Source organism: Symphalangus syndactylus, chromosome 3 (assembly GCF_028878055.3).
Source record: "Symphalangus syndactylus isolate Jambi chromosome 3, NHGRI_mSymSyn1-v2.1_pri, whole genome shotgun sequence".
Taxonomy (NCBI): domain Eukaryota; kingdom Metazoa; phylum Chordata; class Mammalia; order Primates; family Hylobatidae; genus Symphalangus; species Symphalangus syndactylus.
In genome coordinates, this window is record NC_072425.2 from 86,349,173 (window position 1) to 86,376,520 (window position 27,348).

Sequence of the window (27,348 nt, forward strand, 5' to 3'; positions counted from 1 at the left end):
ATGCCTGTTTTTCTTTCCCACCTCAGGTGAACTCAGGGCCATTGGAACAGAATCTGAGCAAAGAACCTGAGTGACACTGGGAAGTGTGGGGACTTCTTTCTTTTTGTTTTTCATTTTGTTGTGCACTGTGGAGTTAGAAAGGGATGTATTGTTAGATGTATGTTTATGAAATCTGGGCTATCTCCTCTCTACTAGTTTATTATTTTCCCTTCTGAAAACAGAACACACACACAAAAAAAGAATACAAAACAAAACAAAACAAAAAAAACCCCAGAAAATAGAAAACAACAATTTGGATGAATATTACAATAAATTAAAAGTTTCCAGATATGAGAGAATACATATCATGTATACTCATATATACTTACATAAAATTTTTAAATAGGCAGAATTAATCTATGGTATTAGAAGTCTGCAAGGGGGAGGGGGGCAGTGACTACCAGAAGCAGGTACTGGTGGGGCTTCTGGGGCCCTGATGTGTTCTAGTTCTGGATCTGGATGTTTGTGTTCACCTTGTGAAAATTCACTGAGATTTATGCTCAAGATTTGGGTACTTTTCCTTGCGTGTTAAAGATCAAGAATGAAAAAGAAGCTGGGTACAGTAGTTCATGCCTGTAATCCTAGCACTTTGGGAGGCCAATGCAGCAGATCACTTGAGGTCAGGAATTCAAAACCAGCCTGGCCAACATGGTGAAACCCCATCTCTACTGAAAATACAAAAATTAGCCAAGTGTGATGGTGCACGCCTATAATCCCAGCTACTCAGGAGGCTGAGGCACAAGAATCGCTTGAACCCCGGAGGCAGAGGTTGCAGTGAGCCAAGATGGCTCCACTGCACTCCAGCCTGGGTGACACAGCTCCTTTGCAGAGCAAGACTCTGTCTCCAAAAAAAAAAAGAAAAAAGGAAAAACTCTCCCCCAAATAGTGTGGTAGAATGGGCACACTCTTTTTTTGGTTTATCGCCACCCCTGCGTCTTTGCCCCAAATCAGATCATAAACCACAAAGTCAGGGACTGGCTCATAATAGGTACTGAGTGTTATTGGTAGAATTTAATACTCAGGATAGTCTCTTGTGAATGGTTTAGAGAGATTTGTCCACTGGTTCTTAAAATGGTTTTAAATACTTCATATTTTAGAGTGTGAAGTGAAGGAGGTATATATTTCTGATGTCCTTCCACTGTGATTTGGAAACATTTGCCAAGGCAAGAAGCCCACTTGCTTCTCTCTTGCTGCTTAGCTATTCCTAAACCGTTAATAACCTTATGGGTTAAACTTAAACAACAGTTTGACAAAATGTTTTTTGTTTTTCTATTTTTCATTAGGAGATGGCACATAAGTTCCCTTTGGAAACTTGTGGCCTTTTTCCCCACTGTGCCTGTCTCAAAGGAAAATGTGTGTGGGTGGTGGTGGTGCGGGGTGGGGGAGGGGAGGATTATGTGTGTTGCGGGTTTACTGCTTGTGCTGGGGCTTCCCTCAGAAGTTTAGAGCTAGTAATGCTGAGTAGAAGAGATGGGTGTTGCTTTGCTAAAAGATGTGTCATATAGACTGATTCCTTTTCCCACCCCTGCCCCTTTTCGACTTTCAGAGCACTAGACAAACTGAATGGATTTCAGTTAGAGAATTTCACCTTGAAAGTAGCCTATATCCCTGATGAAATGGCTGCCCAGCAAAACCCCTTGCAGCAGCCCCGAGGTCGCCGGGGGCTTGGGCAGAGGGGCTCCTCAAGGCAGGGGTCTCCAGGATCCCTGTCCAAGCAGAAACCATGTGATTTGCCTCTGCGCCTGCTGGTTCCCACCCAATTTGTTGGAGCCATCATAGGAAAAGAAGGTGCTACCATTCGGAACATCACCAAACAGACCCAGTCTAAGTGAGTATGCTGAGTGTGTGGTGGGTGTTCATGAGAATTCCCCTTGGAATCTTAGTAACAGTGTGTCGTTCTGGTACTTGGTGCCCTTCTGAACACAGCCATGAGGCCTCCTTGTACAGTACTTGGGAATGTGTATAAAAATCTTGCAATATCTTGGTGTTCATTTCATATAAATCTGGAGCTAATCCTCAGTCTCAAAGGGAACGTCAGATTTTCACACATGAATGGAAAACAAATGATACCTAATCTTCTTCTGGTTGGGGAGGCTCTGGAAGACAGAAAGGCAGCTTCTAGGTTGTTCTCTGTCCCACCCCTTACCCCCCACCTGCCCTCATTGCTTTTGGAAGTAATTTTCTGGGTCCAGTCCATTTTATTTGTGGCTTCCATACAGAGATGGTTTTTCAGTCTTGCCTTACTGGAATAAAGAATTGCTCATCTTATTTTTCCAAATGTTTCCTGTGATTAAGCCAAGTAATTAGAATGGCTTTTTCTTCTGGATATTTTTTGATGGTTTTAATTGGTGGGGTTTAAGGGATTGGAATATTCCCATTCAAATGTTGGAGCTAATTATCAGGAGCAGAAAGCAGGAACTATTGGTTTTTATTTACTACTGTAGCCCCAGGGCCAAGGCCAGGGCCCTGCTACATAGAAGGATCTTTTATTTGTCAAATGACTAAAATGACTATATGTGAATTATGTTTGAAGCCTTTCATGTGTGTCTAAGATAAGTCTCAATTCTCATGCATTATATGTTGTTTTGCTTTAGAAACCATATTGTTATACAGTATGTGGATATTTTTTGACCCAAAGAAGCGTGGTGACAAACTCTTCCCCTCATACCTAGCTCCGTAATGTGCTACAAGGCACATCTCTGAGCCTGTTACTACCGTATTCCCTGAAGAACCTGTGAGTGTGCTGGGAAGAAGAAGTTGTATCCAAAAATACCATTGTGCAAGCCTTGGGCCAGCTACAGAAATGACAAGATTATTTTGCCTTTTAAATTTAGAAAGGAGAATTCTTTTTTTTAATGTGATCCAAGGAAATAAGCTTAATCTTTCTCTAAAAGTTAGAACTACACTGCTGTGTATACTTTATGTGTTTGTTCCAGCAGGCCTAAGAGGACATGCATATTCATCATAGGCACCATGCCTGCATTGGACTAGCTGACCCATTTCTCATACAGAACCAAAAAGAACTGCACTGAGTGGTGGTCCATACCCACCTGCTCCCTGCAGTGGCATCTGATCCTGCCTTCCCCTGCCTTGAAGCAGGAGATGTTGGGTGCTGGTTACCTGAATGCAAGATTAATCGCCCTGACCTCATCACGTAGGAGTGGGAAAGACAACTGGACCATAACCTAGTCAGTCGGCCTGGCTTTAATCTTAAAATTTAAGGGCTTCTTGCTGCCCTTGATCCACCGTTACCTGCAGAAATTCATTATATGGCTTCCCTTCCTTGTCATGTAGCAGATTAGAATTGTTCCTTTTCGAGCTACTCATTTCCCTGTCAGATGAAAGAGCCGTGACTTAAATTGAACTGTTTGTTTTACTTAAGGCAGGAAGATGGGGATAGGGGAAGGGAAGCAATTTTTGTTATATCTGATGATTCATTTGCAGAGCTCTGCCAGTGGATTTAATTAACTCTTGACATTGAAATTAGTCATTATCAGAACCTCTCTTTCTGGAATGGTCTCAGAGGGCCACTCTAATCTCCAAAGCCACATTCCCTTCTCTCAAGGGATCGGAGCTTAGTAATCCTTAGCACAGTGAAAGGGTGAAAATAAACTGCAAAGAGGGATGCTAATGTGTTGCTGGAAGACAAGCATCCCTGAAAGTGACTGGGGATTGAAACAGCAGCTGGGAAGATGACTCCTAAGATTGGGACTGTTATCTAAGACACTATTTTTTTATTAGTTATTTTTAGGTAGCCCTTAATTTGTTTCATGCCCTTATTTTTAGTTTTATCTTTTACTCTTGAGGTAAATCTTCAGATTTCAACCAAACATTTAGGGAAATGAAAGCCAAATCTTGATTTTATTGGCATGATCAAGTGGTCATTCTCATGGCCATGAGTTATTTAGCTCTTTAAGTGTTTGAGTGGCCAAAGGAACTCAACAAATACTTAATTTTCCCAAAAACACATATTTTTGAGTAGCTAATTTTTTTCTCGTACTTTTTAAATAATGGCAGGCTTATTTTATGTTTAATTCAAAATGTATAAATATGTAAATTAAACAGTTACCATTCATCTCACCTGGGTAGCTATTGGTAAGTTGGGGATGTAGCTCTATAGGATTTGTTGCCTGTATCTACTAACTTGTGACTTTAAAAAAGAAACCATGTCATGATGTGAATTGCATTATTTCACTTAAGGACTTTTTACTATGTTGGTACCTGTAATTTTACCACATTTTCAAAAAACATCTGTATGATAGGAATATACTGTTATTTAACCATCTCTTCCTGCATTTAACCATCTCTTCCTGCAATTAGATAATTCTAATTTTCTATCTGTTAGAAACGGAACTTTACCATGCCAGTGGTTCTCAACCACAAATGATCATCTCTCTGCCCCAACCCCCGTAGACATTTGGCAATGTCTGGAGACATTTTTGGCTGTTAGAGTTGAGAGAGAGGCATGCTACTGGCATCTAGTAGGTAGAGGCCAGGGATGTTAGTAAATTTCCTACAATGCACAAGACACCCCACCCACAACAAAGAATCTGGCCCAAAAAGTCAGTAGTGCCAAGGGTAAGAAACATCACTCTTGGCCCATGTATGAGACTATAGCTGTAGATGTTACCAGGAGTAGATGTTACAAGAAGTACCGTTCTTGAGTCACAAGGTGCTCAGCATTTTGCTGACCAGTTTTGCTCTATACTCCTACTAAAAGTGTTGAGTGTGCCTTGTTACCGATCATCTTGCCCATATTTAATTTTTCCTATCTCAATTTTTGCAAGTCTAGAAGAAAATGACATTCTTTTAACTGGCAGACATATAATTACTAGTGAAATTAAACATCATTTTGAGTTTATTGGCCACTTGCTTTTCTTGAAGTAGAATTGCCATCTGTCCAGGTTCCATTCCTATCACTGTTCGTTGCAGACTTTCCTCTATCAAGGAGGCAAAATGCGGGAAGAACCTTGCAAAGGGGAAGCAGATTGGTGAAATCTGCTCATCCAATGAATGAAGAATGATGTACTGTGCAGAATAAGCAGTTCAACTTGGCTTATGGGATTCCAACTCGTCTCTTGGCATGCCCTCCAGTTCCTATTTGTTTTAGAGCAGATTGAATCCAGGCTCTTTGTCATGAGACATTTGTTCTGTGGCATCTGAAAGGAAGCTGTAAGCACAAACAGCTTGGGTAGAATGAAAAGATGTCCCTGCTTGGTTGGATTGAGGAATGAGAAAGGGAGTGTTCCTAGAATTAAAATTTGCCTCTTAAGGCATTAATGTTGACAGCTTATTGAAAGTTTATGCTCTTGAGGGAAGTGAGTCATCTGCTTTGCCCTGAAGCCCTATGACTTTGCAGTTGGTAATTACAGACTCCACTGTGAATACACGCTTACTGCTCTCGTTTTCCTCGCTGCTTGTGCCCACTATCAGAATCGATGTCCACCGTAAAGAAAATGCAGGGGCTGCTGAGAAGTCGATTACTATCCTCTCTACTCCTGAAGGCACCTCTGCGGCTTGTAAGTCTATTCTGGAGATTATGCATAAGGAAGCTCAAGATATAAAATTGTGAGTAAAGAAGATTGTCCTGTGAAAGAGGTTGATATTTGTGCTCTTGTATTTTTGATAACTCTGACACAATTCTTGGGAATTGCCAACAAACAAAGGGAAATGATATCCTGATGAGCTACAGTGGTTGGCACTGTTGATTTGGTCGTGAAGTGTATGTCTTTTAATATTTAAATATTTTCATTCACATTTGAACATAGACGAGTGGTGATAACGGGGAAGAGAAGTGCAGCTATAGAAGAAGGCAACTTGGGGAACCTAGGACCAGGAGGTATCCTGGATTAACCCAAGACAGGAGCCCCAAATCTTGACTCATCCTTTACTCAGAGCTCACTGGAGCTCTGTTCTTGTCTTCTGCCTGGCCCCATCTTGGAGCAACAGGGAGTGTGGAGGTGGGGAAGTGCCTAAGTCTCTTCTAAGGCAAACTAGAGATTTATCTGGGTAACGCAGATGGGAACTCTAACTATTTCTTCCACAGGAACTTTGAGTGAAAGTTGGGTTCTGTACCACGTTTAGTGTACAGAACAGCGCTGCACTGGAAGTAGAATCCAGAGTAAGGCACTGGAGTTAGTGTGGGGACCTCATTACCAACCTTAATTTGTAGAGAACTTTAAATATGTTTTAGTAATATTATATGTGGGTACCATATTATAAGAATGTAATTATTAAAGTAAAAATTTTTTAAAAAGAATTATTTTAGTATAGAGAAAAATAGGCCCGGTGCGGCGGCTCATGCCTGTAATCCCAGCACTTTGGGAGGCCGAGGCAGGTGGATCATGAGGTCAAGAGATCAAGACCATCCTGGCCAACATGGTGTAACCCCATCTCTACTAAAAATACAAGAATTAGCTGGGCGTGGTGGCACGTGCCTGTAGTCCCAGCCACTTGGGAGGCTGAGGCAGGAGAATGGCTTGAACCCGGGAGGCGGAGGTTGCAGTGAGCCGAGATCCCGCCACTGCACTCCAGCCTGGTGCCAGAGGGAGACTGTCTCAAAAAAGAAAAAGGAAAAGCCCACCATCTGTTAACCGCAATGACATTTTAAACAGTTTTATATATATATATGACTGGGAAATTCAGAAAGCTACAAAATGAAAAGTGAAAGCTCCCCTTCCTGTTCTTATGCCCTTCCCCCAAAGTGTAACCACTATTGTTTCTTCTGTTTCCTTCTATAAATTATGCACATATCTCCAGGTATATATTTGTACTGGATGGTACTGTTTTTTATTTGTACATTGTGTTTTGGTAGTAGGGGTTTAGAAATATGGTTTTGAGTAAGAGACTCCATCACTGAAGATACTTCCTGAAGTGAATAAAATAAGAACTATTTTAGAAGTTAACTTCTGTATTTTTTTTTCCCCTTCTATTCATGCATTGCTAGAATGCTGGCCAATTGTCAGCAAGTTTTAAGCTGTACCTAACACAGTGCTTCCCAGATGGTAGGTAGGAAGTAAATGTTTAATGAGTGAATATTGTCTTTTTACCCAAGAATAGGTTTACTTATCCTAATTTTATGACCACTTTTCTATTTACAGCACAGAAGAGATCCCCTTGAAGATTTTAGCTCATAATAACTTTGTTGGCCGTCTTATTGGTAAAGAAGGAAGAAATCTTAAAAAAATTGAGCAAGACACAGACACTAAAATCACGATATCTCCGTGAGTGCCCCTTTGCTTTTGAATAAGAAAACTTTCCAACACTGTAAGCTGCATGTTGTGTATTGGGCTTAGCTTCCCACTTTACAGCTGCTTCAGCTAGCCTGTGCTGCCATACTTACACCTGGTTTCTCAAATACAGCTTGCTGCCTGTTAGGTTTCTGACCCGTATTGAAAGCATTATCTGCTTCTGGCAGGAGGAACCAAATGCTTTATGTTCATGTTTTCTAAATGCAATCTTAACTATGTTTTATGACATTTATTCCCAAAGTTGGACTATGTAACCCAGTTTATTATCCATTGTCGTGTAATGCATTATCCCAACATTTGACAGCTTAACACAATGTGAACATTAATTGCTCAGCTAGTTTTTGTGGGTTAGGAATGCAGGAGCAGCTTAGCTGGGTGGTTCTGGCTTGGGGTCTCACAATGCTGCTGACAAGTCGATGCTGGCTGTTGGCAGAAGGCCTCGGTTCCTCCTACATGGGCTTCTCCGCAGAGCTGCTTGAGTGTTCTCAAGACATGGCAGCTGACAAGATGGAAACTGCAATGTCTTTTATGACATAGTCTCAGAAGTTATACTCTATCATTTTTCTAATGTTGTTTACACAAGTCAGCCCTATTCGGTATGTGTGTGTGGGACTACAGATAACTGGGTGACGGGAATCACCTTGGAGGCAGGCTACCACACTTAGAATTGTGGATGCTCTGAAATTACATGGAAAGGTTTTTCTGAGGGTGGCCATTCTTAGTTACAATCAGAGTACTCAAAAATGTGGGAAAAGATTGATGAACTGAGGAAGAGTGGTAGGGGAAAGACTGCACAGTGTCTGTGTACAAGGAATTTTCAAAGGAGGTAGTAAGGAAGCAGGAAACTTCTGTTTGGTTGTAAAGAAAGGGGGAAAAAAAACCCACAAACTGGTAAATACAATAAGTAATACTACTTTGTCTTAAATTTACCCCCAGAAAGGGGAGAGTTTTAAAAGAAAAAAATCTTAAAAGTTATTTTAGAAGCAGCTATTTTTAAAACTGTAATACAAAATGCTTGGCAGGGCCAGGTTGAGACTGAATTAGAATTATAGACTTCTTTTTAAAGTAGTCTAAGAGAAATAGTCTTCATTATATAAATGTTTACATTTTTAGCAAGTTTGAGGAAAATGTTAAGGAATAACTTCCCATTCATCTGGCTCAAGGTTAGCTTGTGACATTTTACTAGTAGTGAAAATGAGAACTTCAGGAAGATGAAGGAGATTTGTACCAATAATCCGTATCCTCTCAATTTATGTACTTAGTTCTGTTTTCCATGGCACATGTCTCCCATTGCTTTTCCTCTCAAGGCTGTTGACCAGCATAGGCTTAGGTGTTTTCAGGTATGATTTTCAGTGGCTTTTGAAGGTTCAGCAGGACCTAGGTCCCGCAGGGAGTTTCTGAATATTGCTGCCACTATCTAACGTTTTTGTTATCTAAATGGCCATCAGTGAACCATTTTAAATTTTAGTCAAGATGGATTGATATTCTTCCAGCCTACTTCAATCTAAATTCTAAAAAAACTGGTAAAAACTAAGTTTAGACACATGAATTCTGGCTTGTGTTTTTGGAATATTTCCATGCTTTCTCCTTGCTTGATGACCCAGAAAATGCAATTGCACGAGAATGCCAATTATGCCTAGAATTGGTTAATACAGACTAGGAACATACTTATGAAAGGTTATGTACTTAGGGTATTTGGTTTCCTCAAAAACTATACATCTTTCCAGTCATTTTTCAATTCTCTGTTCGATTGTGAAAATAGTTCAACTCTAAGCAGTTGAGAAGTAAGCTTTATTTAAAATATGGACTTGATTGAACTATATGTACCCAGTAATCTTTAGTTGAGAAAATAGGAGGGCAAGTATTTTCTTCTCTCTTGTAGCTTTACAGTTTTGGATTTACGTCTTTTGGGGCTTACTCATTTCCCATCATGTTTTACCACCCACTTTTACATATTACCAGGCTCCACAGTTTGTTTTTAATTGCCATCTGTGGCTGAATTATTAGCTGTCTTCGTCCAATTTTCATTCTTTTTCTTTCCCTTCTTTTTCATTCTGCAGATTGCAGGAATTGACGCTGTATAATCCAGAACGCACCATTACAGTTAAAGGCAGTGTTGAGACATGTGCCAAAGCTGAGGAGGAGATCATGAAGAAAATCAGGGAGTCTTATGAAAATGATATTGCTTCTATGAATGTTAGTTTTGTTATGAAGGGCATGTCTTTAACAAATAGTTAAAACAGTGTTTCTAACTGCATTAATATTGAATTCTTTTGTGGCATTATCACTAGCAGTAGTTCTAGTTGATTTTTAGCACCTCAACAAGTACCCTGGGATAGTAGGGAAGATACTGACTTTGACATTAAGCTTTGCTGTCTCTGTGACTTTAGCAAATTATTTAGTATTTGAGCCTTAGCTTCCTTCTCTCTGAAGTAAGGCTAGTGTCTACCTACAAAGATTAATATAGTACCTCTCTTGCAATGTTAATTTGAGAGAGTTTAATATAGAAGAAATGTTACATGAACTGGATTTGAATCACAGCTGAGCCATTTATGAGCTGCAGCTCTATTCTCTTAGATGATTTACTCAGTCTCTCTGAGCCTCAGTTTACTCATCTGTAAAATGGGACTACTGCCTACCTTGCATTCTTATTAGGATTACAATAGATATAATGCATATAAAAGTTAATGTTAAGATTACAGGTTTAAAACTTGGTTACCCATATAAACCTTGGAGATACAAGAATTTCAATTGATAAAACAGTCTGTGTAGTGCATCTGAGGCTATTAAAGCAAATTGCTGACATTCCTTAATCAGTGAAATGGTGCTGAAAATGGAACACTTCAAAAGCCTGTCTTAAATTTTAAAGTAAATGACTTTAAAAAATAATTTTTTTTCAATTGGGCCAGTCATCTGAAACACAAAACCTGAGATGAGGGAAATGTGCAAATACTGCGTTTGTGAGAAGAGCCTAGAATGCTAGCCATTTCACACCCCACATGACTTCTTGCCAACCTGCTTCAAATGTTCTGGAATCAATTGGGATTAAATCTAACCCCCTTAGGCCTTTTAAAAAGATTTTCAAGTACACTCAAATCTCCCTTCCACCATCTACGTTACATCCTCAACCCTTACAAAATTAAACAAATTAAAATCCCCTTTCTGGCTCCTATATCCATTCCAATGATAGGTTTACTTGCAGTAGTTACATGGGGATGGGTCCTGATTTCCAGAGGGCTCAACTTTGAGGCCTCTAGACCCATGGTTGCTAAGTTTTACCCAACGACTAAAGATCTCTTAATAGCTGGTTTGCTTTTCAATGAACCAATCTTACTTGATTACCTCTTCACCTCTGATACATGCCTTTTAGTCTATATTTAGTTTGCCCGCAGCATGCAGAATACAGTTTTGTCTGAGTCCTGTGGGCTAGTCATAAAGGAAAGGAAAGCTTCCCTTGAGATATCTTAATGCAGCTGTGGACCAAGGAGGGGGGCAAACAAGCACACAGATTTTAAAATACCAAGGGATATAAACAGATGTGAACAGTGTACTCAAGTAAAGTCCCATGGAACATCTGCTTTGAGTTATACGATCATTTCTTTATTAGACAAGAGGTCAGTTTGAATATTGTCACTTAAAAATGCTCATTTTCCCTTGATTCTTTTAATTGTCTAATTAAGGGGCCTTTTTACTGTTGCAGCTTCAAGCACATTTAATTCCTGGATTAAATCTGAACGCCTTGGGTCTGTTCCCACCCACTTCAGGGATGCCACCTCCCACCTCAGGGCCCCCTTCAGCCATGACTCCTCCCTACCCGCAGTTTGAGGTAAGATAACTGGCCTTGGCTTTCTTTGTGATTGGGCAAAATCTTAATGTAAACCTGGTCCCCGCGTGATCATCTGTTTAGATGCCATCATATGCTCTCCAGTTCTTGCTGATGGAGCCTTCTTATTTGGCCCTTTGTGGAGTAGACATGGGATTATTTTTCAGTTTTTGGATAGCAGTATTGTCAACATGTGTTTTCAAATATCACAAGAAAAGTTTGGGAGTTTGAGGTGGCAGGGGAAGAAACTTAGTAATTGTTTTTCTTATTTAAAAAAATTTTTTTTCTTTTTTCTTTTTTTTTATTCTAAGTTCTGGGATACATGTGCAGAATGTGCAGGTTTGTTACATAGGTATACATGTGCCATGGTGGTTATTTAAAATTTTTTGGAAACACAGTCCCACTCTTTCGCCCAGGCTGGAATGCAGTGGTACAATCTTGACTCATTGCAACCTTCACCTCCCAGGTTCAAATGATTCTCATGCCTCAGTCTCCTGAGTAACTGGGATTACAGGTGTGTGCCACACCACACCCGGCTACTTTTTTTGTATTTTTAGTAGAGACAGGGTTTCGCCATGTTGTTCAGGCTGATCTCGAACTCCTGGCCTCCAGTGGTCTGCCTGCCTCGGCCTCTCAAAGTGCTGGGGTTACAGGCGTGAGCGATTACCTGGCCAGTAATTATTAAATACTAAAGGAAAAGATTTTTTAAAGGCTTCTTTCATCTTTGTCACCTGAAGTCAATGGCTTTGAAAGGTCAAGAGTGACTATGTGTGTTTTCCATGTTGAGTGTACATTTTTAAGCCAAAGAGATAAGATAGTTTTGTGCACAATTATATTGTGTGTGCGTGTGCATACATTAAGCAGATGTTTATTTTGTAAAGAGGTAGGTTATATAAGAAATAAAGCTTAGGCCAAGTGCCATGGCTCACACCTGTAATCCCAGCACTTTGGGAGGCCGAGGCGGGAGGATCACCCGAGGTCAGGAGTTCAAGACCAGCCTGGCCAACATGGTGAAACCCCATCTCTACTAAAAATACAAAAAATTAGCCAGAGTGGTGGCAGGTGCTTGTAATCCCAGCTACTTGGGAGGCTGAGGCAGGAGAATCGCTTGAACCTGGGAGGCAGAGGTTGTAGTGAGCCGAGATTGTGCCATTGCACTCTAGCCTGGGCGACAGAGTGAAACTCCGTCTGGGAAAAAAAAAAAATTTTATACTTGCTTTTTAAGAATAGCAGTTTCCTTGAGGTCAGAAATAGGAGACTAGTGATGGTATGAAAATAATCGCAGCACAGCAGACACCTGATGGAATAAATTATTTTGAAAGTAGTTAATAATTCAGTTGCATTATCGATAATTGGAGGTCTTCATGTGACATTTTAGGATCTTCATGAATTTGTTTTGACATCTCTCCCTTTTTGTTTGGCTCTCTTACTTAATATTAATATTTTGAGTGATACCTCTTACACCAATTTAGGGAAATGTCCAGGTGGGAATAGGTCGGGGATTCCATTGTATTACTACCTAGAATAAATATGTAGAGTAAAATGACATTGAAATTGTACAGAAAATACAGATGGCTCAGGTTGTCCCCCTTTTATCCCTTTAAAAATGAAAATTTCCTTTTCCCGTCCTTGAACCCACCAAACTGATAGGGGTTCTAAGCAGTTGCCCTCTTGCCGTATGTGTTTCTGCCTTTACTGTCAGCAGCATCTTGTCTCCCCAGCAATTCACCTGCCATTTCTAGTATGTTTTGGCCTGGAAATCATGTAACAGATAGAAAGATAGCCATCACAATTTCAGCTACAGGTGAAATGTGCATAGATTCATTACGTGCCCCCTGAAGTGGCTGGCATGTTTGTACCTTGATGCTAAAGGGGACTGGTGGAAAGAACCCTGGAGTCAGAGCGCAGGTCTGGCCCACTGCCTCTGACACAATTTCGTGTCACTGAAGGTCAGACTCCTTGGCTCTGGATTTGTTTTCTCACCTGTATAATAAAAAAAAAAACTGAACTATAAGAATTTTGTCTAAAGACTTTAAGGTCACACATTTCTAGTTTCTATAGAATTAAATAATATGAAAGGTTTAAGGAGGAATAGGGGAGAATGAGCCTAAAATAGGAATCTGAGAGTACATCTAGGGACTTAACTTTGAACATGTCCACTAGTTTATGTGTGTGTCATAGGATTGGTTTAGGGCAGGTGTGTCCCCAACACTTCTGTATAGGATGAAACTTACTAAAAGGTACAATGAGCTGATCATGTGAAGTAACTCCGTGCTAGGAAAGCTCGCATCTAACCCACATTTCTGCTGGTTCCCCTAAATTAGCGTTCTCTCTGGGTGGGTTGCTTAACCTCTCTGTTTCATTCCCAGTTTGTAAACTGAGGTGTCCCTTTAACTCTTTTTTTCTCTCCATACTGGTGACATGTTCCAATCAACAAAGCTTTTCACATTACAAGTGGTCACAGAATAGAACATTCTTGGACATCAGTCTTTTACACTTACATGGATGCTTCAGTAGCCAAAATTCCTAAAGTGAACTTGTAGGTAACTATTTTTAAAATATATAGATAAGACTGCATATTCTTTGGATTTAGTCATTTTTCTGACTTAAGGTATAGTTCTGTGTATCAGGTTCCTATGTTAGAAAAATTAAGAATGCTTTGAGAGAAGTGAGATTATATTAAGAACTTATATTTCTCCAGCACTTCTACAGTCTTAAATGTCTGAATGACTTAAATGAGTGGCAGTTTTGTTTTAAGAATAGCAGGAGGAGGTCAGTGATGTTTACTTAAATAAAAGTTGAGCCAAGAGTAAATGTAAGGAAGATGCCACTGGAATAGGTCATCTTGCTTCTCCTGTCATTTAAGCTAAATCAAATAGGTGCAATTAGAAGGAGCAGATGAGAACAGAAGTTGCAGAAGCTGCCAACAGTAAAAACACTGCCACAGGGCAAGAGCTGCAAACATGTAACAGTCTGGTGGTTTCAAGGACAGGCAATGGAAATTCACATTCTTAAAAGGAATACAACATGGACAGTCTTAACAATCTGTGTTCTTTGCAGAATCCCAGTGGATATTTTATTCTACGTGTATTCCAGGCAGTGATACAATGGAGTTCTCAACTTTATAACTGAATATTTTCCTAAATCATTTACCCAAATCATATATTTCCCTAAATCATATATTACGCTTTTATTTCTTATTTTACATTCATTGACAATCTTTAAAGTTCAGCATTAATTATTCCCTGCCTTAAGGGGAAAAAAAATGTTTTTCCCATAATTAAATTATAATTACCCCAGACAATTTGAATTAAAATCCCCGAGGGTAGGGGTAAGGCAAAGGTATCAATTTTGAAAGCTCCCTAGATGACTCCAACGTGTAGCCAAGGCTAACAACAACTGTTTAATTAGTTAAGAACTTATGTTCCACTTAAATAAATAAAAATCTCAGTGGGAGCAGGTGGAAGCTCAGAAATGTGTAGTTTCATAAAGGTCATCAGGAGTTTTTTGCTACCCGTTTATTGTCAGGAACTGTTCTTTTCAAGAGATGGGGACTCACTATGTTGCCCAGGCTGGACTTGAACTCCTGGGTGCAAGTGATCCTCCCACCTCCGACTCCCAAGTGGCTGGGACTACAGGCACACACCATCATGCCCAGCTAAGAACTTCTGTTCTACAAAGAATGTTTACTAGTCTTTGGAGGGGCGCTTCAATGTTGAAAAGAACATTTTCTATCAGTACCAATTGCAAGGGAGAAAAAGTTCAGGATAAGCACAAATACATACTAGTTGTGTATATCCCTTTTTCTACCTTGTTCTATGCTTTGAAGAGTGAAAAAAACTCACCTCTTTCTCTCTGGACCACCTGCCATCCCAACTCGTAGGAGATATCATGCCAAAAACCTCTGTGGGATGTTGCCATATGTCTGTTTTTACCCTTCTAACTCTATTTTGGCATACTACATGTATCAGGATTAGGTTTGGGTATGTATTGTTACAAGAAGAAAAAAATGCCTTAAATTAGTTTTCCTTTTTCATGAGAAGAGTTCAAGGGTAGACAATCCAAGGCTGGAAGTGGTTCCACCATATCCTTCAGGACTGGTGCTTCTATCTGCCTTGTGTGCCATTCTCTGGCCCAGGATAACTGCTCAAGCTCCAACTGTTGGGTCTGTTTCCAGCCAACAAGAAGGATAAAGGATTGCTGGGTGTGGTGACAGACACCTGTAGTCTCAGGTACTGAGGAGGCTGAGGTGGGAGGATTGCTTGAGCCCAGGAATCTCAGTCCAGCCTGGGCAACATGGTGAGACCTCATTTCAAACTGAAAAAAGGATAAAGGATCAAAATTGGCAGCATCCTTATTTAAGGACACTGCCTGAGGATAGCTTTTCATACTTCTGTTTGCCTCATGTTGGCCAGAACATAACACTGGCTGTGTCTAGCTGCAAGAGAAGCTGGGAGACAATCCCTGTGTGGGGGCAGCAATGTGCCCATTAAACACAGGGTCTGTTACTAAAAGGAAAATACATGTTGGAGACAGCTATTTGTCTGCTTCACTGGATTTGGCACTATTGCCTGTTAAAGGAGCCTCCCAGAGCCTGGGAGAGAGGAAGCAAGCTTTTAAGTTCTCTCAAAAAGCAGAATCTAAATTCTGGAGGAGAAAATTCCATATTCCAGATTCTCATTCCTGTGGTTATTTTCATCTAAATAAAGAGAAAACACCATTATTCAGAAAATCAGATTGTCCCTGGATACAATTAGAGTAAATTCCACTTCAAACAGCTGTCAGGCAATCTTCTGGCTTAATGTTCAGGGGAACAATTCTTTAACAAGTGTTGTTTGAGTATATATAACTTCAAGTTGCAGGGGGTGGGGGGTGGTTGCAAGTACTCAGTTGGAATAGCTTTGCCTTCACTATTTTTAGACTTTGTTCTTTTTCTAAGCCCAAATCACTAATACTTAACTATTTTGTGTACCTAGTGGTCACCACTTTTTGAAATACAAATAAACTATTGTTTTTAAAGACAGTAAATTTCCCAAAGATTTACCAGTTTCTTTGCTTATCATTGCTTCTTTTTTTTTTTTTTCTTTTGGAGACAGAGTCTTGCTCTGTCACCCAGGGTGGAGTGTGGTGGCGCAATCTCGGTTCACTGCAAACTCCACATCCTGGGTTCAAGGGATTCTCGTACCTCAGCCTCCTGAGTAGGTGGGATTACAAGCGCGCAGCACCATGCCTGGTTAATTTTTGTATTTTTAGTAGAGACAGCGTTTTACCATGTTTGCCAGGCTGGTCTCGAATTCCTGACCTCAAGTGATCCGCCCACCTCGGCCTCCCAAAGTGCTGGGATTACAGATGTGAGCCACTGCAGCCGGCCTATTCTTTAGCAAGAAGCCAAAAAGAAGCAATGATAACGACCAGGCGTTGCAATGAGCCGAGATCATGCCACTGCACTCCCGCCTGGGTGGCTAAGCAAGACTCTGTCTCCAAAAAAAAAAAACAAACAAACAAAAAAAACATACAATTTTATGTTTGTGAGGGTCTATGATATTAAAAAAAACAAAACTGGGTTAGAAAGTTAAAGATCGACAGGCATTTTGCTCTCAGCACTTTTAAACTGTTCCTGAACTGCATTGTGGTATCTATACTTGCTGATGAGAAGCTTGCTGTTCCTTTGAAGCTATCACAGATTACGTACTAAGATCATGTTTATCCTTGATGTCTTGTAGTAGGTTAACAGTGAACTTCTGCTTTTATTTTAAATGTATATTGCCTGTCAAGAAGTAGGTTTTGATGGCTAAATGTTTCAAAGAATCTGTCTTTTTTTTTTAATATATACTAGTTCCTTTTTCTTTTAGAATTGTTTCATTTCTCTACTCATGTTTTCTCATTCCTGCTTTGTAGCATGAAAGTAGAAATGATGCATCTCTTCTTTGGATAAATCCCTTGGCTCTATTCCATTCTAGAACTTTGCCTACTAGTTCCCCCACAATATTCTCTTCTTCCCAGAACCTGCCAGGTTGAGTCTCCCCAGAGCCAAAGAGTTGGTTCTTCCAACAGACAAAAAGTCTCTAGTTCCTGCCTAGCAGCTGGCTCATGCAGTACTTAACTGGCAAACTTCGAGTTTATAAATGACAGGAAACGCGCCTTTCAGAAATGCTCAAACAGTAGGGAAGAAGGAATTGGCAGCTAGTGAAGCAGAGCAAGAGCTGGAATTGGCATAGTGCGTGTCGCCTTAGCTGGATGGTCTTGGCAGCATGCAGTGGGGTTGGCAGAAGTAATCCCAAGGGCTGCTGGCTTCAGTTTTGATAGCCTCGTCTTCTCAGAAGTCTCCAAAACGATAGTGTAATCTTAAAATGGCTAGCTTTCTGCTTATGAAAGAGGCAAGAGAGATGAGCACTTTTTTAGGCTTAAGGTACTCTAAGAAACAAAGGGCCAGGCGCAGTGGCTTATGCCTGTAATCCCAGCACTTTGGGAGGCCAAGGTGAGAGGATTGCTTGAGATCAGGCTGGGCAACATAGGGAGACTCTGTCTCTACCAAAAAAAAAAAAAAAAAACTTTTTTAGATTAGCTAGGGGTGGTGGCCTTTGACTATCCCAGCTACTTGGGAGGCTAAAGTAGGAAGATCACCTGAGCCCAGGGAGGTCAAGGCTGCAGTGATCTGTGATTGAGCCACTGCACTCTAGCCTGGGTGACAAAGTCAGACCCTGTCCAAAAAAAAAAAAAAAAATTTGATTTGGAAGGAATTCTTTCAATCAGATGACTGTTTCAGGGAGTCTCTTAGTCTTCCTACTTAAGATTTCTCATGGTGGGTGCAACTCTTTTGTTGGTAAACAGTTTCTAAGTAAGTAACTCACTGTGCACATTTATTATCTCTGAGAATCCTTGGTTATCTAGTTATGGCGAAAAACTTTCTTTGCCTTTTTTTTTTTTTTTTTAATGTTAAAGACTTCAATATTTTGTTCAGGTCATGGAGTTGAGTAAACTTAGTTTCAGTTCCAGACCAAAATCCATTAAAAAAAAAAAAAAAAAAAAAACCCAGGAGTATCTATTTTACAAGCCAAAGGGAAACCCTGGCATCCTTCCAGGTTCCTGGAGGCTGATCGTGTTGGCTGGCATGCATGTCTCCATGCCTTTGTGATGTCTTAGATTTTGTCCCCCACAAAGTAAATACACTTAACCTTACTGTTTGCTCATACTTGTATGTCTTCACGATAGATGATTAGGAATTACTCATTGGCAGACTTCATCAGTTATGCAAACTTTCAGTTGAGCAGCTTTGTTCTTCTGTTATTTCAAGCCATAGTTTAGAGTCTACCAAGAAGTCCAAAGGAAGTTTTGCCGATAGGCATCTGGCAGAAATCCATTGGGAAGCAGCTTATGTCCTGTGAACATCCTTCAGTCCCAAAGAATGTATCCAAGAAAAGGTTCAGACAACGCAACTAGACCTTAACTTAAATGGAAGGAATATGTAACAAGACTGGGTAATGCTAATGGGCCTTTTCCGACCTAGGTCTCATAGACTTAAATTCAGGTGAAAAAGGCTTATAACTTTTGCTCTGCCTGCTGAGTTTTGCAAGTAAAAATTTAAATTATCTGCCTATTTGGGGTGTCCAAATCCTGACACAGGTTTGTTCTAGCATAGGCTTATTCTAGTCTCGATTTCTTTTTATTTTTTTGAGACAGAGTCTCGCTCTGTTGCCCAGGCTGGAGTGCAGTGTCATGATCTTGGCTCACTGTAACCTCCACCTCCCAGATTCAAGCGATTCTCCTGCCTCAGCCTCCTGAGTAGCTGGAATTACAGGCACGTGCCCAGCTAATTTTTGTACTTAGTAGAGACGGGTTTTCATCATATCAGCCCAGCTGGTCTCGAACTCCTGACCTCAAGGGATCCACCTGCCTCAGCCTTCCAAAGTGCTGGGATTACAGGCGTGAGCCACGGCGCCCGGCTCATGGCTTATTCTGAATCCCATATAAGAATGAAGTGTACCAGAGAGCCAATTTAATGATTGGCAAAAGTTGACAGCATATTTATGTGAGCTGCCTTACATTCCCAGAGGAAAATTTTCTTGAAAAGTAATCTTTGGTTAAGAAGATGCTTCGTGGATAGGAAATTGGAGCAAAGGGAATTGGACGACGTTCAGAAATGTCTTCACCAAGCCTCAGACATATGATGAGTCAACTTTTCTTTAAGACATGATTGCCAACAGCACACATCATTGTCTGTCATTCTAGGGCAGCATCTCTTGGTGTGGAAAAACACTTAGTTTGCTTCTAACTCTGCTGCTTCTATTTGACAAGTTCTGTTGCTTCTGTTTTCATTCTAGGATAGGACATTTTAAAGTCTACACACTGATTCTTCATGTATGTGCCCTTTTTTTTCTGTTAAATTTTGGTCCTTTTGACCCTTATCTACTGGCCACCATTCCTTTTCCAAAGCTTCACACAACATTTCTCTTAAGTTTATGCTTAATCTTCATTTTGGGTTTGTTGTTTCTCATCAGCAAAACAAGAACATGGACAGCCCTTCATCACTATGTCAGAAAGATAACTTTGTTTTTGTTTCTCACAGCAGCAGTCTTGGACGTGTTCCAGGCTAAGACACATGCATGTTCAGGCCAGGCTTTCACTCTGAAGAGGATGCTGCTACATTAGTGTTCTCTGGGGATATTTAGGAATTGCTCTCTGAAACCAGTACCAGGAATAGTCATTTTTTAATAAGTAAATGAATAGTTTTTCTCTCATAGTCATGGGAAATCATGCAACTAACTTTTTAAAAAATTAGCTGCGAGGAAGCTTAAAGCCAGATTTGTATAACAGCATTTTTGGCTTCATCTTATCTTGAGTGCTCAGGTCCCTATGCTCTTATTTCTTCACCTCCTTTGTTTTATCTTTCCAGATTATGTGTATTTTATAAGCAGCATAAAATTCTTTTTGGAACAAAGCCCAGGAAACAAATAATTACACAGTTGTGACGAAATACTGTGGGGTAAATCTGGGAAAGTTACATATTAGGTTTAGTTTGACCATTAAAAAGGTCTTTATCACCACCAGCCTCCCCCAAGTATATTGTTCAGAAGAACATAATATGGACATTCTTAGTGAGATAAAATATTTAGATCCCACCCTTAATTTTTAAAAAAATGGTCAAGATTAACTTAATGGTCTTGATACAAGGACCAGAATGATGAAGTAATGCTAACATTGAGCACAGTTTATAGTCAGTGTTGGCATTAATTCAATTGGTCTATCCAGTTATATAAAAGGCCATAAAGGGATAAATGACACATGGTAATTGTGTGACACACTGGGGGTTGTGAGTTATATAGTATCTTCCAAAGAGAGATGCTGTTCTTCTGACTTAAATAGTGAAGAATGAAATAATTTTATTTTGTGTTCTTTGTTGGTGAAGAGAAACAGAAGTGATCTGGCCAAGCCGTGCAGGACAGGCCCCTAACACAAATCTCCACATAATAGTTTAGTAGGAAGGCAAGTCCTCTTCTGATGAATGTGTTCTAAAAATGCTGAATAGCCACAAGGGAGATTTCATTTAGCTAACAGCTATATTAATACTTGCAGTGTGTTACATTATCCTAGAAAACATGGAGTATGCCAGAGAACTTTGCCAAGTTGTAAACAATATGGTACAAATTTAGTACATCTGTTTATACAGGTGCTGAAGAAACAAATGATTAGAGATGGGTGGGTGATTAGAGATGATGAATTGAATTTTAGGTTAACTCTTACGTAAATAAAAGGTACATGATGAGGATTGAAGATATAAAGGAAGAGACAATAGAGTTTAAGTGATTTTCATTTGTAGGAAACTAGTTGATATGGTTTGGCTGTGTCCCCACCCAAATCTCATCTTGAATTGTAATTCCCACTTGTCAGTGGGAGGTGATTGGATCATGGGGGCAGATTTCCCCCTTGTTGTTCTTGTGATATTGAGTTCTCATGAAATCTAAGGGTTTAAAAGTGTGACACTTGCCCCATCCCTTACTCTCTCTCTCTGTCCCTCCTGCCTCCGAGTAAGACGTGCCTTGTTTCCCGTTTGTCTTCCGCCACGATTGTAAGTTTTTTGAGGCCTCCCCAGCCAACTGAGTCAATTAAACTCCTTTTTTTCTTTCTTTTTTTTTTTTTTCTGAGACAGTTTCGCTCTGTCGCCCAGGCTGGAGTGCAGTGGCACAATCTCAGCTCACTGCAACCTCTGCCTCCCAGGTTCAAGCAGTTCTCCTGCCTCAGCCTCCCGAGTAGCTGGGACTACAGGCACACGCCACCATGCCCAGCTAATTTTTGTATTTTCAGTAGAGACGGGGTTTCACCATGTTGCCCAGGTTGGTCTCGAACTCCTGACCTCAGGTGATCCATCCACCTTGGCCTCCCAAAGTGCTAGGATTACAGGCATGAGTCTAAACTCCTTTTCTTTATAAATTCCCCATTCTTGGGTAGTTCTTTGTTTGTTTTTTGTTTTTGTTTTTGAGACAGAGTCTCACTCTCTCTCATCTGTACACACCCATCTCATGCACGTTTAAGATACTTTGCAACTTAAAACTTAAAAGTTTCAATTCCTTTATCTTCACCTGACAGTTATTTTGCTATATCTGAAGGTGCTTTTATAAAGATTTTCAGAAAGTTCAGTTTTCCATTTTTCACTAATTCATGTAATGATGCAATCAAATCTTTAAACATAAACTTCTGTCCCTTGGTACAAATACTTCTAAGAATTTATGTAATAGAACTTCTGAGTCAAAGAGCACAAACTTTTAAAATTGACAGACAGTTCCAAATCATAATGGTACCAAATCATCATGGTAGTACATGTATTTTATGGTCAATAAATTTATTAAAGAAAGGAAGAAATCATCTTAATATAAATCATGCCTTTCACTTTTATGAAAAATAAAGCAGCCTTTGGGAGGCTGAGGGGCGGATCACTTGAGGTCAGGTGTTTGAGACCAGCCTGGCCAACATGGTGAAACCCCATCTCTACTAAAAAATACAAAAACTAGTCGGGCATGGTGGCGTGCACCTGTAATTCCAGCTATCTGGGAGGCTGAGGCAGGAGAATAGCTTGAACTTGGAAGGCGGAGGTTGCAGTTGCGGTGAGCTGAGATTGTGCCACTGCACTCCAGCCTGGGCAAAAGAGCAAGACTCCGTCTCAAAAAAAAAAAAAAAATAGAAAAAGCAATGTATGATTCTAGACCGTATGTCTAGTATATATTAGTCCATTTTCACACCGCTATAAAGAACTACCTGAGTAATTCCAGCACTCTGGGAGGCCAAGGCGGGCGGATCACCTGAGGTCAGGAGTTCAAGACCAGCCCGGCCAACATTGCTTGCTTTCAGTTGTTGCTTTCGATTCTTAATCTTCGGTCCACCCCTGTTTTTCAAAATAAAAATAGCAGACTGTCTCTGGATGCCCTTTTTAGCATTTAGATGATCAAAGGTTTAAGCTTTTGCCACCTACGCAAAAGAAATTTCTTTTGACTCACAGGAAGTCATACCAAGGCCAATCAGGGGACTTGTGAGAGGACAGGGGAAGGTAGCCCCTCGAGTGACAGTTCTAGTGGGCACTTTTCTTTAGAGCTTTCATGTATATTTTTGACAGCTCTAGAGAAATAAAAATATTATATAAATATTATGTATATATATTTTTTGAGACAGAGTCTTGTACTGTCACCCGGGCTGGAGTGCAATGGTGTGATCTCTGCTCCTGCAGCCTTCGCCTCCCAGGTTCAAGCAATTCTTCTGCCTCAGCCGCTCGAGTAGCTGGGATTACAGGTGCCTGCCACCATGCCTGGCTTATTTTTTGTATTTTCAGTAGAGATGGGGTTTCACTATGTTGGCCGGGCTGGTCTCGAACTCCTGACCTTGTGATCCGCCCACCTCGGCCCTCCCAAAGTGCTGGGATTACAGGCATGAGCCACCATGCCTGGCAGCTCTGGCTATATTTTAAAGCATATTTGTACCCATTGAGAGCTTCATACTGGTTTATGAATCCGGCTTAGGAGATAGAGAAACCCGGGTTTGAATCCTGGCTCCACCAGGTGGTGTGTGACTTCAGGCAAATAACTTAACCTCTCTGGCTCAGTTTTTTCAATTCTAAAATGAGTATGTTGTTAGTTTCTAGAAATTGGATCTGTTGTGGGGTACAAATGAGGTCATGCACAGCACCTCACACAGAGGAGACCCAAACTGATTTTGCCACATGGCTGCTGCATACACTCAGCCATGTCAGTTATTTTTGCCTCAACCTGAATTTTTATCTCAGCATGCTTTTTACCCATCTCCACTACTCTTGTGTGAAAACAAAGGCAGTATTCAAAGGTATCATAAATGTCTTAACTGGAGTCCTACTGGAATGGAATAACTGGAATTCCGTAGACTGAGCAGGGGCTTTTTGTATGGGAATTTAATAATATTTACCAATTTTAAATGTTCAGGCCTTTTTGACTCAGCAGTTCTACTTCTAAGAACATGTTGCAATAGAAGTATTCAAACAGGACACAAATTTTATGTACAAAGATTTTATTGAAACATTGAAGTTGGAAACTATGCACACACACTGTAGGTGAGAGAAATCAGCTGTGGTATATCTATTTGAGGGAATACTCTTGTCAAAATGCAGTAGGGATGTTTGAGTGATATAAGATATCCAAGTTAAGGTAAAAAAGCAAATTAGGATGTTATTTATTGTAGCCATTTCTTGTTTTAATTTTTTTTTTTTTTTTTTTTTTTTTTTTTTTGAGACAGTCTCTCGCTCTGTCGCCCAGGCTGGAGTGCAATGGTGCGATCTCTGCTCACTGCAAGCTCCGCCTCCGGGGTTCACGCCATTCTCCTGCCTCAGCCTCCCAAGTAGCTGGGACTACAGGCTCCTGCCACCATACCCAGCTAATTTTTGTATTTTTTTTAGTAGAGATGGGGTTTCACTGTGTTAGCCAGGATGGTCTCGATCACCTGACCTCGTGATCCGCCTGCCTCGGCCTCCCAAAGTGCTGGGATTACAGGCATGAGCCATTGCACGCGGCTCTTGTTTTAAATTTTTACTACATTTTTTTTTTTTTACTCATGGAATATGTCTGCCTGACCTTTCTGGTTTTCCATGTCTGTCTTTTCACTGGGCTTCTGTCATTCTTCTTGAGCATTTGGCTTGAAAGAACTAACTACTGAAGCTGTTTGCGTATAGCACTTACTTTAGGTAGGTAGTTGATTGTAGAGGTCTAAATTACTTGGTCATGTATAAGTTTTTGTGATTAACCTTGCTAATTCCTAGACGAATTCTTGATATTTTCAGATTTGTTAGCACACTGTTGTACTTTAATTTTTCTCTTATCTAGGTATCCTTTCCCATTTCAATTTTATTGGAAAATAGGCAAAAGTTATTCCTTATATTCAAAGAACCAGCCCTTTTGTTATTTCTGGAGTGTTTTTGTTAAAAATATTTTCTTCAGAGGAAACCAAAGGCTTAAAGTTGTTTTAAAAAAGTAGTTAAGGGCCAGGCGCAGTGGATGGATCACCTGAGGTCAAGAGTTGGAGACCAGCCTGACCAATATGGTGAAACCCAATTTTACTAAAAAGACAAAAGTTAGCTGGGCATGGTGGCACACACCTGTAATCCCAGCTACTCAGGAGGCTGAAACAGAAGAATCGCTTGAACCCAGGAGGTGGAGGTTGCAGTGAGCCAAGATTGTGCTACTGCACTACAGCCTGGGAGACAGAGCAAGACTCTGTCTCAAAAAAAAAAAAAAAAAAAAAAAGGTAAACAATTAACCGAATTTTTCCTTTAAAGATTTAAGATGATAGTAGTTGAGATTTTTCTTGAAAAATGTAAACAAATGAGGTAGCAGAAAGGATACAGCCCAACTACTTTTGAGTGGGATTGATTTTTCACCTGTGTCATATGTGGGAGTCTAGAGAGACAAAGAGACTCTCAGATTTAAATAAACACGATTAAAATCCCTACCAAACAGGGCGAGTAAGCTGTGACCTACGGAATGGCCTCCTGGTAAGTCTGCACTGGGGGACAAGCGAGTGGCACGGCCTGTGTGTCTGATGTGGGGTTCTGCCATTGGTGATCAGTATCTCTCCATGGATTTATGGTGCTTAGTGCTCTGCTCTTTGCCTCTGCTCTGGGCTCACAGGAAAAAGGTGGAACCATTAGTGTCACTAGTGATCTCCATGTGGGAAGAGTGATGTCATTTGGTAGTCTGACATTAAATGGCACAAATTGGTTTCTACATCTAGTAAAGCTGTCAGAGCCCAGTGTTAGTTTTCTTTGGCTGATTTTTGAAAACGGCTTACAATTTTAAAGATTTCTACCTAGTTTCTAGATTTTTGAAAGCAAAACTGTTGCTCTGCAGTTGTTTGAGACTTTTTAAGAATTTCAGGATGGGCGCTGTGGCTCACTCCTGTAATCCCAGCACTTTGGGAGGCCGAGGAGGGCAGATACCAGGTCAGGAGTTTGAAACCAGGCTGACCAACATGTTGAAACCCGGTCTCTACTAAAAATACAAAAATTAGCCAGGCATGGTGGTACACACTTGTTTTTTTTTTTTTTTAAGACGGAGTCTCGCTCTATCACCCAGGCTGGAGTGCAGTGGCGCGATCTCGGCTCACTGCAAGCTCCGCCTCCCGGGTTCACGCCATTCTCCTGCCTCAGCCTCTCCGAGTAGCTGGGACTACAGGCGCCCGCCACCACGCCCGGCTAATTTTTTTGTATTTTTAGTAGAGACGGGGTTTCACCGTGGTCTCGATCTCCTGACCTCGTGATCCGCCCGCCTCGGCCTCCCAAAGTGCTGGGATTACAAGCGTGAGCCACCGCGCCCGGCCTTACACACTTGTAATCCCAGCTACTCAGGAGGCTGAGGCAGGAGAATCGCTTGAACCTGGGAGGCAGAGCTTGTACTGAGTCAAGATTGTGCCACTGCCCTCCAGCCTGGGCAACAGAGCAAGACTCTGTCTCAAAAAAAGAAAAGAATTTCAGAAAAGTGTTTAGGTTAAAAAATTAGGAGCTGTCTTACATACTACAGTACTGATGGGTTAACTTGAGTACTTGGGAGCTGAATTTATAGTATTATGCAATAGGAATCTAAGATTCAAGAGAATCCCAAGAAAGTGTTTTTATCAAGTAGTTCATGTCTAAGTTGTGTAAGACAAAATATCTTCTGATATTTCTAGAAGCATTTGCTGACTGGATATACATACTGGGTTTTTTCCTTCTTTCCTTTTTTTTTTTTTTTTTTTGAGTTTCACTCTCACCCAGGTTGGAGAGCAGTGGTGTGATCTCAGCTCACTGCATCCTGAACCACCTGGGCTCAAGTGATCCTCCCATCTCAGCCTCCCCTGAGTATCTGGGACCACAGGCAAGCACTACCATGCCTGGCTAATTTTTGTAATTTTTGAAGAGATGGGGTTTTGCCTTGTTGCCCAGGCTGGTCTCAAACTCCTGGGCTCAAGCAATCCACCCACCTTGGCCTCCCAAAGTGCTGGGATTACAGGCATGAACTACTGTGCCTGGCTTTTTTTTTTTTTTTTTTTAAACAAAAGCATATTACTGGCTTCTTCAGTTGTGGCTCATTTCAATAACTATTTCTTGTAATATGTGTCTTAGAACTAGCTTATCCTTGGAAGTGTTTTTCTTACTATATTGTTAGAAGGTAAACGAAGTGGAAAATGCATAAATTATGTGTACTGCTTCTGTACTTTAGAACTGTTAGTTGACTGGTAACATTACTGAACCTTGAACTTTGAATTGGCCTTTTTAGGAGCCCAGTCACTGTGAACTCTTGAGTAAATGTGTCCTTTATCCCTGCAAGGAGTATTTGAAAAGAGACTCAGGAAGGGCACAACTGGCTTGAAGTGGGAAGTAGTGAAGGAATGAGGTACATAGATGAAATCCATTTATGAATGACCTTTCAGGAGTTAGCCTACAAAATATTTTCTAATTTTTTTTTTAGTAGAGATAGGGTTTCACCATGTTGGCCAGGCTGGTCTTGAACTCCTGACCTCAAATGATCCACCCGCCTTGGCCTCCCAAAGTGCTAGGATTACAGGCATGAACCACTGCGCCCAGCCCCCTTTGCATTTTATACATGAAGAAATTAGGAATTCTGTGGGAAAGCATCTTATGGCATCTTACCACTAAAGTGAATTAGCTCTCTCCTAATCCTGTCCTATGCTTGGATGTGATAACTATTGAATGACAGTGGTAAGGTTTCATACAGTTTAGTCATACGTAAC

At 40.6% G+C, this 27,348-nt stretch overlaps 1 protein-coding gene across 6 annotated transcripts in view; it reads left to right on the forward strand.

Moving 5' to 3' along the window:
• The window catches only part of IGF2BP3 (insulin like growth factor 2 mRNA binding protein 3), a 163,255-nt gene that overhangs the window by 126,385 nt on the left and 9,522 nt on the right, over positions 1–27,348 (forward strand). For 4 of the 6 annotated variants that reach the window (XM_063636311.1, XM_055272425.2, XM_055272424.2 and 1 more), the window contains 5 exons: positions 1,586–1,867; positions 5,473–5,607; positions 7,140–7,262; positions 9,350–9,485; positions 10,990–11,115. In XM_063636311.1, coding sequence (XP_063492381.1) covers positions 1,586–1,867; positions 5,473–5,607; positions 7,140–7,262; positions 9,350–9,485; positions 10,990–11,115 — 802 coding nt within the window. The remainder of the gene's footprint in view (positions 1–1,585; positions 1,868–5,472; positions 5,608–7,139; positions 7,263–9,349; positions 9,486–10,989; positions 11,116–27,348) is intronic. The other 2 variants (XM_055272428.2, XM_055272426.2) reach the window with 1 other exon arrangement.